Source organism: Cuculus canorus, chromosome 13 (assembly GCF_017976375.1).
Source record: "Cuculus canorus isolate bCucCan1 chromosome 13, bCucCan1.pri, whole genome shotgun sequence".
NCBI lineage: Eukaryota > Metazoa > Chordata > Aves > Cuculiformes > Cuculidae > Cuculus > Cuculus canorus.
Window position 1 is genome coordinate 21,396,411 of NC_071413.1, and position 17,869 is coordinate 21,414,279.

At 40.8% G+C, this 17,869-nt stretch overlaps 1 protein-coding gene across 1 annotated transcript in view; it reads left to right on the forward strand.

Moving 5' to 3' along the window:
- Positions 1 to 280: 280 nt before the first annotated feature.
- PHAF1 (phagosome assembly factor 1) overlaps positions 281 to 17,869 on the forward strand; it is a 34,259-nt gene continuing 16,670 nt past the window's right edge. The window contains exons 1-7 of the mRNA XM_054079084.1: positions 281 to 639; positions 962 to 965; positions 3,095 to 3,098; positions 5,237 to 5,319; positions 9,094 to 9,177; positions 13,274 to 13,317; positions 13,610 to 13,689. Coding sequence (XP_053935059.1) covers positions 575 to 639; positions 962 to 965; positions 3,095 to 3,098; positions 5,237 to 5,319; positions 9,094 to 9,177; positions 13,274 to 13,317; positions 13,610 to 13,689 — 364 coding nt within the window. The 5' untranslated portion in view covers positions 281 to 574. The remainder of the gene's footprint in view (positions 640 to 961; positions 966 to 3,094; positions 3,099 to 5,236; positions 5,320 to 9,093; positions 9,178 to 13,273; positions 13,318 to 13,609; positions 13,690 to 17,869) is intronic.

Genomic DNA, 17,869 nt, shown 5'->3' on the forward strand with positions numbered 1-17,869 from the left:
ATTGGTCCCCTCAGCGAAAGGTGAGGGGGCGGTGGGTCCCCTCGAGGGGGTAGTGGGTGCCTCTAGGGTCAGGCAGGGAGGGGAGCTCGGTCCCCTTAGGGGAAAGGTGGGGGAGCAGCAGGTCTCCCAGGGACAGGAAGGTCCCCTCGAGGAGGCAGTGGGTACCCCTTGGGGCAGGTGGGGGGCAGCTCGGTTCCCTCAGAGGCCAGGTGGGGGTGCGGCTGGTCCACTCAGGGGGCAGTGGGCACCTTTGGGGGTGTAGGGGGGGCGTAGCGAGTCCCCTCGGGGTAAGCGGGTGGGGAGTTAAGGGCAGCAGCTCCCGTCGGGTGAGGGCGGGGGGGTGTGGTGGCTCTCTTGAGGGGACAAGTGAGAGCAGGAGAATCCTCTCAAGGGCTGGCAGGTCTCCTCAAGGAGGAACAGTGGGCCCACTTATAGGGAGCTGAGGGGGCCGTGATTCCCCTGGGGGACCGGCTTTCTACTTCCCTCCTGCTTCCCACTCCGCCCCGAGGTCCGGCGCAGCGACCGACCGGGTGACCCGCCGTGCCAGCCCGCGGCCTCCGTGCTACCTGAGCCAATGCTAGATCTGGAGGTGGTGCCTGAGCGGTCTCTGGGGAACGAGCAATGGGTAGTTCACCTTGGGTAAGTGTCTGTGGCGTGTCCCCTCTTGTACCCGGAGTTCCCATGGCTGCCCTGGGGCTCCTGTGTGTGATCTGGGCTTCGGGGCTGCTCATGGTTTAGACTCCTGTAGGGTTTCTCCCAGCACTTGCAGGCGTGAAAGAGGGAGAGAGAGTCGAAGCTCACTTCTCTGGGTTGCTGCAAATACTTATGTGCAAAGCAGTAAGGATTCCCTTGTAACCTATATTCTCATCTTTAGCTTTGCATGCTGAGTTGTGCTTTATTTATCAGCTTGTAAACTTTGTTCTACCTGTTTACCTTGTTTTGTCTTGCCTTGCCATTTTAGGCTGGTAATTTTTTAAATTCCTTGTAAATGTGTGCTGATTATCACCTGAATATTAGGTGATATCAGCATCTTCAGCTGTGTCCTAATACTTAGTGTAAATACTCCTACATATCTGTACCGCCCCTCCATAAATGTGAGTCAAGTTTCACAATTTCTTTGTGTCGTTGCTGGTTCGCAACATTATAGTGGAGAAAAGAACTTCTGAGAGGTTTCTCAGGGTCAGATAACAAGTGTTTCTCCCCTCAATGACTCTTGTTTTACCTCTACCTGAGTTCTGTCCTTACAGCCGTTGCTCTATTTACTGCTATGAGAAAGAACTTTCCCGCAGCTGATGGAAATTTGGCTGGTACTCAGCCTAGGGCACTTAAATGCACACTTGAAACTTGGATAGCAGGAATTCTTCAGATGGCCTGTGTTTCAAGCAGATGCTGGTAGTGCTTAAGACTCTCAGAAAATACTGTAGTTGTTGCATATTCCAAGTGATTGAGAGATCAGCATTGGACTCTTTCTCTCATTTTTCTGTCTTTGCTGTTGCTTTGTCTGAAGCACAATTAATGGGTGGTAGTAGTTTGGCATATGTAAAACAGGCTCTGTGTGGCAGCCGTTTGTGTCTTGCCAGAACTTAAGTTACACTTCCACTGCTGCTGTTGTCACCTGTGACAGCGGTAGGACAGACTGTTCCTTAAAGACCCTGTTATGCAGCTGCTGTGAACTTGGGTCACACCAAAGGAGTGGTGTGTGACGTGGAGCTGTTTATGTGAACCCATCAAAACACAAAGAGCTGTTCATACTGCTGTGAATTAAGAGTCACATACAGCTTCGACGATTGAAGGGAGCATTAGAATGGGTTTTGGGGCTAATTATAGTACCTTAGGTCCTACTCTTTGAAATCTCGGTGATCTCCTCATACTGCTGACATGGTACTGTGGTCTCTCAGCTCTGCGTGACCTCCCATGGTCCTTTAGTGCCTGTTTTACCTGAAAGGAAATGCAATCTCAAATTATGTACCCTGATAATCTTCATAAATACACAGTAGCATTCTGCATATTAAAAAAAAAAAAAGACAAGGGAGAAAATTATTTTCGTTTTCCCAGGAGCCCCCAGAGAAGCCCGTTAACGCAGTCGCATGGTTAAAATTATATACTGTGTCTCTGTCTGTGTGCATACATACACACATAGATGTGAGAGGGAGGAAACTCAGCTGTAATTCTTGGAGTAAACATAGCCACCACGTGATGTGTCTAATATATAATTAGCATGACCTGCTGGTGTAGAGCAGGAGGCTGACTAGGTATTAAGATAGTTAACTTTGTCCTGGTGCTAGCAATGTTGTATGAGAACTGTCCCTGCTGATAAAGCTGATTCGGCTGTGTTAGTGGTGGGGAAATTGGAAGTGCTGGAGTAAATGGGATTCTCACTGCCAGCGGTGTTCTACTCATCGTTTGTTTAGCTCTGCTCTTAGCAGAACTAATGGCAGTATTCCTGAACTGCTGCTGACTCTGGCTTCCAGTATTGTGCCCACAAAGGAGGTGACTGAAGGGAAATGCCAGGAAAATTTTTAACATGAGTTTCTGGATTCTGTTTCTGGCTCCAGCATTGACTAACTGTGTGACTAGAGTGTAAAACATTTAACCAAGGCTGAGTTTTGTGTTCATCAAGATACCTGTGTCACTGCACCTCTTGGGCTACATTCCTGCCGTTTTGAAGGAGAACAATTAAATACTTATTCGTAATGCTTATAGCTGTATTATTAGTGTTTGAGATGTAATAATTTCTAAGACATACTAGTATTTCTCTTGCTTTTTGTACTTTCTTTCCTAGTAAGTTTCACTTTTTCTTAACATGTTATGACTTCATCTTTTCTTGGATTTTCTTGTATTCTTTTCTTTTGATCTTTATTTGCTCCTTTACCCCACTCCCTAATCTGGACACATACTCTTAGCATAGACCAGGCTTCAGGCACATGTGTTTATGACCAGCGATATGATAGAGTGTCTTGTGTCATATGACTCCAGCATTTAGAAAGGGGGAAGTTAGTGACAGGAGAGTCCTAAGCACTGATTCCTTGTGGGCGTTGTTTGCTGTGGCTCCGTTGTTGACTGAGTGCTGGAAATCTCTTTCCTGTTCCCCCAGGCTGGTGAGCGGGGAAAAAAGAATTCTTTGTTTTTTTCTTTGACTGCAAAGACTGATGAATTTTGAGGAAAAGTGGGTGTTTGTGTGAGAGGGATGGAGAAAAATAATGCAGTTTCTTTATTCCTTTCTTTGACTCTGTGCTCACGGAGGCACCTCCTGCATGTTTTAGGTACTGTAAAGTGTTCTTGGAGATCTTCCGTTGCTCATCATAGCTTTGCTAAGCAGCTGCATAGCAAAATCTGTTTGATTCTCAGTTGCTGAAAACTGAACAAAATCAGTCCATGTCCATTCACTTGCAGCTCGAGAAAGCTCTGAGTAATAGTCACATGAGCCATCTGTTTGCACACTTACCAACCCAAGATTGCATCAGTTTACACCCGACTACAAACTGAACTTCGTATTTGTGCTCACTTTTTCTAACCACACGTTTTTTTACTGGAACTTTAGCTACTTCTGACACTTGCCAGTGTTGTATGGATTCTGTCAGCCTGGTCACTGGCTTTGCTTGAGCCTTTACCACCTCTTTTTTTAAAAGAGCTCATGGTCTTACCTTTGCAAGTCTCCTGGAAATGCTGCCTTTGAAAATGGGGTTTATGCTTTTAAAACATCTTTACTTTTTTGGAATCATAGCTTTTACTAGGTTAAGAGACGTGAATTTTTCACAACAACATCTTTGATCTTAACTCTTGCTGTTATTTATGTTCCATTTTGAAAATATTATCTAATACATAATAATTGTGTTTAAAACACAGCTGCTTAGACTACAAGGAAATGACTATTTCCTAGATAATAGGAAACAGTGCTGCATTTTAGTTGTATTACTTATCTTAATAACTTTTTTTTTTATAATACCTTTTGATGTGTATTTTCTGGCTGAAAAAAAGATTGTTTCCAGGATTGTGAGCTAATTTGAAAAGCAATTTCACAGAAACATTTATATATGGCATTTACAAATTGAATCACTGTAGTTCTAACGTATAAGGCTATTTCACCAAAACTTTGTTTCATAATTGCAGAAGAACTGCACTATATGGGTGAAACAGGCGCGTAGTTTAGTACAGCAGTGAAAATAAGGACATGGTGATCTAGATGTGTGTGATTATATATATTATATATATATGTATATATATGGAAAGAGACAGGGAGTGTTCTGACTTTGGTAGTGTAGATAATGTCTAAAAGGTGTTTTTGAACATGGTGTGCAGAATTTGAGAGGTGTAGCTAGTAACTAAAAGTTGGAATGCCTGAACTGTTAACTAAATAAAAACGTAGATCCCATGGTAGATTTTCCTTAATCAAGACAACTTTGTTAATGTTTAAAAACTAGAAATAAAGAAGAATGGGAAAAGGAGTGTAAATAAAATGTCAGATAACCAATCTAAATTGGCTTGCAGCAGTTAGTGGGGAAATAAAACCTCACAATTATGAGCTTATAACTTCTCTTTATAAATATCTGCTTTGAGTCTAGGAACACAATCACATTTCTTTTGAAACGGCAACAAAGGCTTGAAATGGAATTACAACAAAGGCTTTAAGTATGATAAAGGATGAGACAGCATGGTGCTATTCTTTCTGCAGAACCAGTGAAGTTCCTTCTTTGACACAGATGTAGCTGTACCAGCAGCTGAGGTTGCCTGTTAGGTCTAAGGAGGATCACTGCTCCAGTCTGATATTGGTGTCTATCTTCTACCACTACTCAGTAGTTTGTCAGGCTTGATAAAGGGGTATGCCATAAACTGCGGTCCCAGAGCCCACTGGGTGTGTATAGGAGTCTCTAGCCAGCCCTATGGTAGTTTAGGCTATCAGTGATCAGATTGTTGACCTCAGAAAGCAGAAGATGTTGCATGTGGACTGTAGAAAGACCTCTGCTTTTTCTACCTGAACTTAGCCACTTTAACTTTGTGGCTGGCAATAGTTTTCTTTCATATATGCCTAACAAATGGGTAGAAAAACAGTGACTTTTCTGTTTCAGAAAACAGGTTGGTGCTGTTGCCATGAGTAGGCTTATCTGTTGATTGCATACCTTTCTGTTGTAACTTACTGTTTGCTGATGGCAGGTATTGCCTGGTCTGTAACCTTTCTGTTAAAAAACAGTGTTAGCTGGTCTTGGAAATGATGAAATTCAACTGTTTTCATTTACAGGAATGCCATTGGCTCAGGCTGTAGCAATTCTTCAGAAACACTGTCGCATTATCAAAAACGTCCAGGTTCTCTACAGTGAGCAGGTGAGTGGTGCATGGTCTAGCAGTGTCATTCGCCTCATTGTGTCCCAGAATTAAGGCATTGGGTGTATGCTGACACTGTGTTATGAAAACATATGCATTGTATGTATTGTGGAACCACTTGAAATGGAATTACAACAAATCATTGCCGCCACATCAGAGGTGGGGCTTTTATAGCAGTTTCATGTCAAACGTAAAAATCCTCAGCACAGTGCAGTGATTTAACAGGTATCAATTTTGTGTATGCAGTGATGGGGAGTGTTTTTCCTTCAAGGAGGGAAATGTTCTGTTATTAGCTGCATAATTTAATTCTAGTCTTCTGCAATGCTTGACAATGATAATGTGAGTATTTTTGAAGTATTGAATCACTCATTGTTTTCAGCTTTCACGTTTGGTTCAGTGGTGATGAACCCCTGAAAAGGCTTCCACACTTTCTCTCTGCATCTGCGATTTTGTCTGCAGAAAGCGGGTGCAGTAATTTAAACCAGCTATAGATGTTTTCATCATTCTTTGTAACTAAGTGACTAGAAGTGACACCTTTCTGCTAGATCTAATAAAATGCGTTATATGTCCACCTTCACTTTGAAGGGTGGAAGGGAAGAGGAGATGGGACAAAGGAGAGTCGTGGCTCTCCGAATGTGTATTATGTGAAATGCAGGTTAATCAGAAGATGACACTATATGTTGCAGATTATGGATGTTTGCATTAGGGAAAAGGCAAAGTCTGCTAGAATGTTGGTGTTGTATCAGAATACTGAGTGAGGCCTCATGTATTTGCAGTGAATGCTGAATGGCTAAGGAACAAACTCAACTCTGGCATTTTCTGCTGGATACATATTTCATGTAATCAATTGAATTATCCTTTTTTGTCTCACATTATGTAGATTTATGAGTTTTATGCGGACTGAATTGCAAATTGAAAATCTAGCTCCTTGTACTTAACGCATGGGAGCATCTGTCTGGCAGTGAATGCGTTCTTCGTTTTTTTTTTGTGGGCTTTGGAGGTTTTTTAGCTTTTTTTATTACAGTGCATTCCAGGATTATTTCGTTTGTTTAGATAAATGAGGAGATTCCTGCTCCTGTCTTTGTAGAATCACAAAAGGATTAGTGGCCCAGTGCTAGAAAGCAAGGTGTACTGCTGCTTGGGTTTATACGCCTGTTGGAAAACTACATTATGCTCAACCATGTGGACTCAATTTTTATTCTCTGTGAAGAGGACAGTTAGGTTTTTTCCTCCCCAAACCGTAATAAATATAAAGATGTTTTTAACGTCTGTATGGTCTAAAAAAATAGTAGTTCTCAACTTCATTAAACAGTTGCGCTGATTTTTTTTTTTTTTTCTGTATATTATTCCAATTCATTGCCTAATACCAGTGCAATTTTTTGCACTGTTCCACTCGGGGCCTGCAGTTGATGGTGGCTCTACCCTCACACAGAACACCATGCAGTTCATTAGCAGCTCAGCACAAACAGCTACTGCTGCAGCTCTTAGGAGAGTCAAAGCTTTAAATAAACTTTGCCATGCACAAAGTTTCTCTAGCTAAACTATGCCTGAACACACTTCATCTCTTTGCTTTCTAAAAAAAAGGCTTTTGAGCATAAGATTCGAATATTATTTGAAGTTGTTGCATTTCAGGCACTGAGTTTCTGATCCTGGAACTCCAGCAGTGAGTTATTTCCTTTCAAAAATTTATATGACAATTAAATGCAATTAGATCTGCCCACGTCTCTCTCTTTAACTTGATGTAAATGAGATGTTCAAACCATGCCAGAAAAGCTTGATGAACTCTTTTCTGGGGACTAAAGAATTTTAGCTCCTTTTCGGCAAGCTTATGGACAGTACTTCATTGCCTTTGTATGTTTTCCTAAACCTCCTCTTTTGGATTTGTGTTGATGGGATTGTTCAGTGATAAGTTTTCCCTGCAGCTTTATGTATACTAGCACTGTCACTGCACATCTGAGTTGCTTCCTTCAGGAAAGACTCTCCTGTTGCTTCCTGGCATCATCTTTCATACTTGAGGTTCTATTTTGTGTATTAGAAGTCACGTGAACTATATTTGTGTCCTTGAAACTTTTTTTTCTATAAGAAAATACGCCAGCATCGAACAGAAGCTGTTTGCTGTACTAATTATTAAGCTTTTCCTCTGATGTTTGGAGTTTGGTTTTTTTTCACCCACTCAAAAGTACTTGTGATTCACTCATTAATTTTTGAATAACCTTATGAAAATGCTGCTTAGGAACCGGTGAAATGCAGAGCATATCTCATATCAGAACAACTCTGGTATATTTAAATGCAACATGACACATGTTTTTTTGCTCTATCTGTATCCTTTCTGAATTAGATTTATGAGGGACTTTAAAAAAGGCTGTCGGGATCAGCATCAGACCTTTTTATCTCAGGCTCACGACTGTATTGCAGTGCTGCTTCAATTCTACCGTGTATCGTAAGGATCTGCCAGCAATGGTGAAGCATTGATGCCATTGTGAAATTTTCATTTAGGAGATAGCTTACACATCAGATCACGGGTGTTGCAAAAAGATAAGCGTGAACTGAACCTGCTTCAGGTAAAGCCACTGGAGGGGTCAAGGGGGATGTGAAATCTGCATTGTAGGGGACTTGAAAGCTTTGTGGCTTGTTTTGACCTAGCGAAGGGTAGTCGAGGGTCTAGTTTTATATGTATATATAGGCTTGGGAAGGAGTGGGAGATGCATGTGAGCATGGACAAAAAGGGCTAGAAGGCAGTGTTGACATGAAAATAAAGAGGTAAGAAAACTTAGGATGAAAATTAGACTTCTGGCAGACAAAACACACACCTTCTCCCAGGAGAGCAAAGAGGAAAGTAACACTTTTTAAGAGCTTATGCTTAGTTGCTGAAAGGGCTGTATGGTGTGGCTACCTGCATTAGAAGCCTGTAAGTGCACCAAATGTCCCATCCCCATTCTGTCTTTTGTTAGATAACTGCTCAGTGCAATTGTAGGGCACCAGTGTTGCTGTCTGCCTGCCCTTCAGCCTTTTTCTTCTCTGAGGAGACAGTGGTGGAGGGTAGAGCTTTTTGAATGTGCTTTAGATGGTATATGATCAAATAGCTGAATTGGGGCCAACTGACTGCGTATGTGTGGATTGTACTGGTACAGGAGCGAGCAGCTTCCACAGTTCTGCAGCAGGCAGAGATGGCGCAGAGCCGGTGCAGACACCAGTGAAGCCAGGCGAATGTCTCCTATTGACTCCAACAGACTGCAAATTAAGGCTTTAGTTGTTAATGATTCACAGTAACTAAGGAAACCTAAATTCACAACATAAAAGTCTGGAGCCTTCCTTTTGAGGCCTGAAAAAGACTGTGACACCCTTTGATTTTTGAAGTGGAAAGCCCTCACAATCTTTTTGTCAAGTGTGTGCTTGGTTCTGATGTGAGACTTGGTGAGATGGCCTATTATTATATTTTTGTGTGCCAACAATGCAACAGACTGTCCCTGCATGATGTCTCCGATGCTAAACTTGGAATGTTAATTTTCAAGGTATTCAGAGTTTTATTCCCCTCACTTAAGTAATGGACAACTACCCTTTTGGGAGTTCTTCTTACACAGGTGCTCTGCTTTCTTTTCATAAGGAATCTGAAGGGGTTAAGAGATCTGGCCAAATGTATTTTTGTTATGCTTTTTTCTTTTATGAGTGGTTTTCTGAGGCAGTTTTGTTTTCCTGAAGTAACCAGTTTATACTTAAAGATCTTAACAAGAAAACTTTGAAGTTAAAAGTCTAACTGCTTTTTTTGTTTTACAGTCGCCTCTTAGCCATGACCTCATCCTTAACCTAACTCAGGATGGAATCAAACTGCTGTTCGATGCTTTCAATCAGAGACTTAAGGTAAACACCCTTCCTGCAAACAACAATGCAAAATAAAACTCTAGGCTATAATGACACTTAACAGAGCATAATTAAGTGTGTGGTTTGTGAGACATTTCATTTGCCATATATAGTGCTCTCTTGTGATAGTGAGTTGCGTTTCTTTGGTTTAGGGGTTAAATCTTTGTTTATCGAATTAAGACATTTAATATTAAGACTGGGGGCTGTAAGAGTGCTGTGGGATTGTGATGGTCCAGTTGGTCTCACTTGCCCATCTCATCTCAAGTTGCAGTAGAAGCTTCAAAAAGCCATTACTAAAACTCAGCCTAGGATTTGAAAATCGGATCATTGGTTAACACAACCGGTACAGTGTTGGGTTTCGCACAGGTTATTCCTTTATCTGTGCTGCCATTTTACTTTTGAAAGTAAATTTACTTCTCTCTATTCTTAGTTTTAAGTTAAGTTCACAGAGTACTGCCTGTGAATGCGTGATATCTCCCAGAATGCCACATCCCAGCTGCTTGTGGGCAACTGTCCCCTGCACTGACTTCAGATTGTTCTGGATGAGTTTTTATTCCTGTGATCAAAGTCCTCAGCCCAGCAATTCTGCTGCAGTGCTTTTAGGTGACTAGGTATTGATCTGCCTCTCTCTAGGATGCTTCATGTAGTTAAGATGCAAAACAAAGGGCAGGCTGGTCTCTAACCTCCTGTAGCATTTATACCTGCAAAAAATCTCTTACGAAGCTAGTTTCTTCAGTACAAAATGGGCAACTGTAGGGCAGTAGAGATGTGACTAGATCAGTACAAAATTTTGAAAAGCTTTAACTGAGCCATCTAGAATATCTGTAACTTTAGTTGTTTGGGCTGGCCCTTCTGACAGGACCAGCTGTGATGAATGATTGTCAGTGTGGTTCTCACATGGTGTGCTTAAATAGCACCGTGACCACAGTGCTGGACTGTTAGTGGGGCTAACTGGGAGAGATCTTTTTCAGTGTAAGCTACACCTGCTGTATGATATCTTTAAAAAATATATTTTAATTCTTAAGGAGACTGAGCTCAAAACTGAGATAATCACTTCCAAGTGTGTGGCTCACTTACTGACATATTTTGTGGTTTTGAAGTGCTGTAGCTAGTGTATGCTGTGTCTCTTCATCTCCAAACAGTTTTTGAGAGTCTGGCTTTGTCATATCACCACCCAGTGTTCTGAGAACTGTGCAAGAACTTTTTTTCTTTCCTTTCTCCACAATGTGTTTTAAAATTTGGTTTTTTTTAAGAAATAGAAAAATCAAACTCACTTTGTATGTTTCTTGTTTTAAAAAAATAGAGATAACAGTCTTTGCTATGTTGTGGTTCAGTGGTCTAGTGATAACTTTTGTTTAACTCTGAAGAGTAAAGCTGCGTAGATGCATAAATGCTATGAAAACTTACACATGTTGAAGTGTTGAGAAAGCTTAATGGAAGAAATTCTATGGGATCAGTTCAGAAGTGAGCAGCTGGGCTTGTTAAAGAATAGTGTAGGTGTAGAATAAGTTACTGCCTGTTTTCAAGATGGTATGACTGTTTTCAGTGTTGCTCAGCAGCAGCAGCACTGGAAAAATCAGGGTGCTTTTTTTCTTTGTTTTATGTGTTGTTTTTTTAATACATGCTTGCTGTTATATTTGGTTGTGAAAAATAGGTTGAAATACGGGCTACTAAAATGGGAAGCCTCAACAGATCCAAAGAGGCTCGTGCAGGAAGCAAGCCGTAGAAAAATTCTTAAAAAGTTTCCTCCATTTTTTTTCAGGGAGAGGAAGAAGGCTTGTGCAGTAGCCAGAGCCCTGCAGAAGATGTTGGTACATTAGTTTTAAGCTAACATGAGAGTAGATCTAGGTCCAGGTTACAGAAACATAGCAGGGACTTTTAGCAATGAGGTTTCTTGCACACACTGCCTCGGAGGTGGAGAAAGAGTTAGTTTTCATGGCCTTGGTCTGTTATTGCTGGTTAGTAGATACCTGAGTGTTTTGGAGTCTCTGAGTAGTAATTATCAAAACAGTGAGTGTGACAGAACATGAGGTTTTAATCATTTAAACCAGCTGCCTTCTAGCTATGCAGTTCAATTTATCACTGAAGGGTCCTTGGTCTTCAGTTCTTCATCTGCACATGGAAAGGATCACGTTAATCCTTTTGTCAGTGTAGCTTATGTAGTTTAAAAACCAAATCCTTTTCTATTACTGTGACCTGTAGCATTGATTCTTCAGTGTGTGTCTGTTTTAGAACTTTTAGGGCTACCTTTAAATTTTCCTGAGTTGTGTTTGTTTCTTCCTCTTCTGTGAGTAAAAAGGAATGTTGGTATCGATAGATCTATCTGAATCATGGGAAGGCTGGTGGCAAATCAGTGCCTACTGGCTGCTGTCAAGATGTTTCTCTCACAGGGCGCCTCATTTGTGCTACGTGCTCCTCCTGGTGCACTGCTCCTTCTTGTTGTTTGACTCATCTTTTTGTCTTTTACCACCGCAGTGTGTTTCAGCAGAACTTCAGCAATGTGCCTGGTGCTCTAGTAGTTGCTGCAAAATGACATGTTGGAGGGGAGGTGGTTTTCTCTATTTCCAGAAACATTTTTTGGCGGGGCCGGGGGGGAAGAGGATGAGCAGAGCCACTGAAAAAAAAAGTAAAATCATTCATAGCTTTTCATAAAAGCAACCTTTGTTTTTACCAGGCTCTGTGGTAAGGAAACCTGTGTCAAACTGGATTGAATTAAAATACTGAATAATCAGATTTTTCCAAGAAGTATAATTCACAGTATATTTATTAAGGAGAAAAATTTGTTTGCTCCTTTTTATATTGGTTCTGCCAAAATGTTCATTTGTTACTTGCTTTGTCCTGTGCTTGTCACTTATATCCTGAAGTGTGAGCTTTCTAAGCAAACAAAGTGCTTCAGAGAACTCTTCCAACTTTTTATGAGTCAACAGCATATAGTTAAACATTTGTTTTATATATATATATATATATAATGGTTTATGCATTGCAAATTGTTTTATTTAGGCTTATTTGCTAGACATTTCCCAAAACCAGGACTTCCTTCTTAGCTAGTAATATTTTTAGGCTTTAAAGCCACTTCTGGTAGCAGGCTCCCTGGGGAATTGGTGCTTTTTAGTTTAGCTGAAGAGAGAGGCCTTTCTAAATCTGCCAGTGACTTGTTCAAGGACTGTACAAAGCAAAAAAAAGGGTTTTACCTTTTTGTGCTCTATGTATTTTTCTTTTTCTGCTGACTTGGAAATACATACATAGGGTGCCAGAAGCTTGTTTGACCACAGTTATTTGCCAAAAACTATCTGCGTAAAGCCATAACTAGCCTCAGGATCCAGTAACCGTCACGTAAAAATAATGTGAAATTAATCTCAGATGCACCTATGCAGTAATGTGTTCAGAACAAAGGATCCATACCTAATGTTATCTGCAGAGAGAGGAGCTCCGTAGAATACTCATTAAGGTCAAAAACATTTAATAAGTATCAGAACTAGGTGTTACGGCTGTGATTTTTTTTGTGGGCCTGCTCTTCTGATTGTCTTCTGTACTGCTCACAGAGATTGGTGGATGTCTTTTTATGTAGGATGGAAGGGAATACCACTGCTAAGTTTTGCTGTGTTCATCTTTTCCTTTAGAAAAAGAGTTGGAAAACTAAAAGAGTGCAGTCATTGCTAGGATCTTAATGCCCTGCACAGGCATCTTCAGGGCAGTAAGAGCAACCAAAGAATGCCTAAGAGTTTGACATTCACTAGAGGATTCCTAATTAACTCACCTTTGCTATTACTTTCCTTTGAACTTGTTTAAGGTAAGTTTTACAGAAATCAAGATGCTGATGTATTAGTGAAAAGCTTACTTTCTGCAGGTCCGTGTTGCTTTAGACAGGGACCCTGGAGGTACTGTACAGAACCCATAGTTGTTCTTCAGTACTTGTTCAAGTACACGGTTTGCTGTGTCAGTTTTCAGAGTTTTTCTCTGTCGGTGTGATTTATCCTATCAGAGTTCTGTTAAGGATGTGAGTGAGCAGTACTTGCTAGTCTTGCTTTTTTACTAGAATGCCTCTAATGATTTGCAAATGTGTGAAGTATGATAACGTTTGTTTCCTGTGTTTCAGGTGATTGAAGTTTATGACTTGACTAAGGTGAAGTTAAAATATTGGTAAGTGATTTAAGACCTCCCATGATCTCTTCTTGATAACATGACTTGTTATCTCCTTTTTTAAATCATTCATCTGTTTCAATCATTCTTATTTAAGAAAAGCAATATAACTGTCAAAAAAGAATGTAGATAATAATCCTTTCAAGTACATAGCAATTGGTTGAGTTACCAGTTTACACTTTCCCTCAGTCTTGGAGACATCTTCCAATTTAAATATGAGTTTGCCATTAGTAAATGTTTGTAGCATCCTTTCAGTGTTGTTAAGGCAGATTAATTTTGTTTCCTTTTTCAGTGGTGTCCATTTTAACTCTCAGGCAATCGCTCCAACCATCGAACAAATTGATCAGTCATTTGGAGCAACACATCCAGGAGGTAAGCCGAAGAGAGTCAGAAGCACACCTAGACTGATAGACTTCTTTCTAGGAAGTGTTTTCTGTATGTTTGCATAGAGAGATGTGAAGACACTTGTGTTGCAAAATGATCTAAGTTGTGTTCCAGAATGGTTGTGTTCTTGTAGCTGGGAAGTCACGTAAAACTTACTTTAAGTTCAATCATGACTTTGAGTGAAGTAGTGAGGCAGAGAGTCATTGGCATGGAATGATGTGTTCAGATATGATCAATGATCTGTTTTGAAGTGCCACTACCAGGAAATTGTGAGCTGATTTGTTGATTTGTTGATGCTGCTCTTTTTACCTATTCTTATGCATGATCAGCCCTCGAGTGTCCTTGGGGATTAAGTATACCAGGAACATAGACATTTGGGTTGATATCTGTACAGACCCAGCCAGGACTGTTTGCTCGGGCTCTGTGCTCTACGAATGTGGTTACGCCCGTGCTAGGGCAGGATCAAGTCTGAGACGGTATATAACTGGCTCACATCTCCCTGCACCACCTTCCTGTTATTGGGAGGACTGGGGAAGCGTGAAGCCAGCCTACATACAGCATGACCAGAACCAGGACAAGTTTAATTAACCTGGCTGAACCCCCAGTGACTCTCACACGGCTGCTTGGCTGTTTGCTGCCTCTGTAGCAGTAAAATTACTATCTTTAAGCTCCTTGTTTACATGTGAAATGGAGAGTGTATTTCGGAGGTTTTTAGGTAATGAAAATAAGCCAGTGCTGAAACTTCAGAGAGGATATTTATAATTAAACCGCTCAGAAACCTTCAAGAAATGGAGCCACAAACTAGTGGAACAAGAAAGAAGATTAACTCCATATGGGCAAGATACCCTTATTAGAGCATCATTTTCTATTTTTAGCTTAACCCAGTCCATTTGCAGTAGTCAGGCTGATCCCAAATTGGCTAGCGTTCTTTGTGATTGATGGCAATTGCATATCCAGTCTTTGTCCCTGTTCTCTGCAAACAATCTCTTCCACATTACAGAACAGGATTTATTAACTGTGGAGGGTCATATGGCTAGAGTAATATCATTGCATAAAAGCCTGCTGTAGTAGATGAATATCACATAGAGATAAATGAAGCTTAGAGGGTTTCTAGCTGTAAAACTCCAAGGATCAGCATCAGCCTTTTTAAATTTCACTTTGGTCATGACTTTAACATTTCCTTTTGGGCAGAAACTCTGAGAACTATAGTTAGCTATTATCGAAATAATATGTACAAGACTGTTTATAATTTTAGCTTGTTCTGTGACAATGGCTTATTCGCAAATATTTAGAGAAGTGCTTGCAAAATTGTGATATTATGAAACATAAAAAGAAGTACCCAGCTGCAGGCATTGCTCATGATACCAATAGTATGTTTTATTGCTGCATAAAACTGTATGTGAGCACTATATAGCATAGGTTGGCACCATATGTCCTTGTGCTGAATTTGCCAGGTCTTGTGCACCTATCACATTCAGGTAAGAAAACTTGGATGCTTGCTTCTTCTGATCATAGTTTTTCATAAAATCTCTCCATCCAGTGTCTTGTAGATATGAAAATGTATTTAATAAAGTGTTGGCCTCTATTACAATTTCACTGGTGCATTTGTTTATTCAGTTTCCTCACTGGAAATTCAGTGTCTTCCATTGACAGCCTGCTTTGCAGAACCAGGTGCTCTATATTAAGCTGCTTGTCATAAACAGTTTGAACTGTACCATGCAGTGCAAGTTTTTAATAACTTTTTTCTTTGTATTTTCTGAAACAGAAAAGGCAAAAAATACCAGAATAGTTTTCCAGAATGTGGGAGAATTGATGACAGTGTTTTCATGGTTCCACAAAAATTTGAGCTAAGATGGGGAAGAGAGTGGTGGGGAGCTGCCTCTTAATGTGACAAAGTACCAAATGTCCCTTTTCATGAATGAAAGTGTGACATAACTATCCTTTTTCTTTTTTATACCAGTGCTCCTCCAAAACCTCAATGCACACCCTTTAAATTAAAAAGTATTTTGTTGTTTATCTCTGTACTTTACCTCCACTAGAATTTCAAACAAAATGTTGTCTTTCACTTAAAACCAAGGTGGTCGCAGCAGAGCTTTCCTGCAACAGGAGACAGTGATACTTTCAAAACATATTTCAAAAGGTTAGCAACCATTTTGTGTTGAAACTGACCTTCAGTGAGCAGTTTTGGTTTTGCCATACCAGTGGTTTTAAAAAAGAAGAGTCATCAGGAAAATCGCAACCACCTTCATTACTTTTTGGCTGATGTTAGTTTCAGACATTGAAGTGTCTTTTGTCATGGGGCTCATGGAAACATGACCACTTTGGAGGTTAATAGCTTCCTCAAGCCAACATTTTATCCCACATTTCCATGGTTTCTCTGACCTGACCTCCTGTTGTGGAAGCGCTTGCTCTTGCCAGTGGTTCTGTTGAAGTCGCATCCTGTTCTGAGTCCTCATGGATGTGGCTGTTTGCCGAAGTGCCATTCAGCCTGGATTGAATTGAGCTCATAAAGTAAAAGGAAAAAAATCCATCCTTCCCGCCTTCCACAGTGGCTTTGGAAGGATGGGGAGAGATTCTGTCTGTAACTCAGACTTCAGAAGTTGTCCAAGCTTCCCTGGGTGCTGGAAAAGTCTCGTGCTTGGTTCCAGGAAGAGTTGACTTTTTAGATCTGCCTCTGCTTATATCAACACTGTGTGTGTTGTGCAGGCTTGCTGGCGTTGGTGGCTTTCTCCCATCCTGCTCTACAGAAAACATTTTGCAGCTGGTCACACTATGCTTTCCTGGGAGGCAGACTCTCCCCTTCTTTCACCCACAGTGCAGCAGCAAAGAAGCAGCCTTTTGCTTCCATCAGCAATTTTGAACAGAATTATTCTGCAGGGTACCTTTGTAGTGGATACATTAAAAATAATAAAAAAGGCTTGCCTTGTTCAGCTATGTGGTTGTGATATATAGTCTTGAGGGAGACGGAGAACTTCAAGATAAAAACATTCCTTGCCCTTTAAGCCTAAGCACCAACAAACATTGTAGAGATGGGAACTGATGCGATTTGTATAATCAGATATCACATTTGGCATGACTAGGGGAAAAACACTTCTCCAGCTGGCTGTAGGCTTTGGAAAAGATGCATCATAATTTATCACATGAGAGAGATTTGTGTAATTTTCTTGCAGATCAAAACATTTCCCTCTCCCCACACTTTTTTCCTTCGAGTGACTAGCAGGGGAAATGCTCTTAATGAGCACATTCTGCAGAAAAAGCAAATGATGACTTTTGAAAGCTTAATGCTTATTGCTCAACTATTGTTTTTCTACCCTGGGTGGTCTGGCATAGTCCAAATATCTTGTGATGTCTCTCAAGTTGAACATTTGAAAGGCAATTTATGAGGGGGGGAAAATAAACATTTTCTCTCTATGCAATGTCAACGTAAGTATAAATATAAAATTGTAAGGAAAAAAAATATTGAACCAGTTTCCTCTGGTAAAGCGGAAGAAAGAAGCTCCCCTTGTTGGCATGTTTCTTTATTGGTTTTACCTGTACTGTTTTCAAGCTGTGTTGAAAATAAACCAGCTTCTGTGTGTTAGAAGAACACTATGTTCCCCTCAGCAGCTGCCAGGCACAGGTTGAAGTTTGGTAGCATCAATCTCAAAACTATTCCCAGGCTTCCAGTGTGCTGGGATTATTTTTAAGTCTTCACGGACTCACAAACCAGCATGTCTTGTTAGAGTAAGTAATGGAATGACCTTTATTGCTCTTTATAGTTTATGTGCAATTTATTGCACTGAATCAGGACATCTTGTGATGTGATGAGAGCTGGAAGTCTCCACGTTCTAATTTATTTCTGCTCTTTATAAAAGATGACCAGTCGCCTGGTGTTTCTGGTGATCCTATATTTAACTATCATTGTAAATGGCCCAGGACCTGTGTGTCTGAAGCATTCCCTTCTGGTGCTGCATTACTCAGGAACAGCGGCAGCTGAACTGGGGCAGGCAAGAGGGAGCTCCTCCTGGGGAGGGGAGGTGGAAGTGGCAGAGCCATACCTGTGAGCTCCCACTTGGGAATGTGCTTCCCGGTGGTGTGAAAGACAGACTTTATCAGCGTTCTGGGTACATCTGTCTAGCAGACTTTCTGGTTAACATTGTACAAGTGTTTCACATAATGAACAGAACTG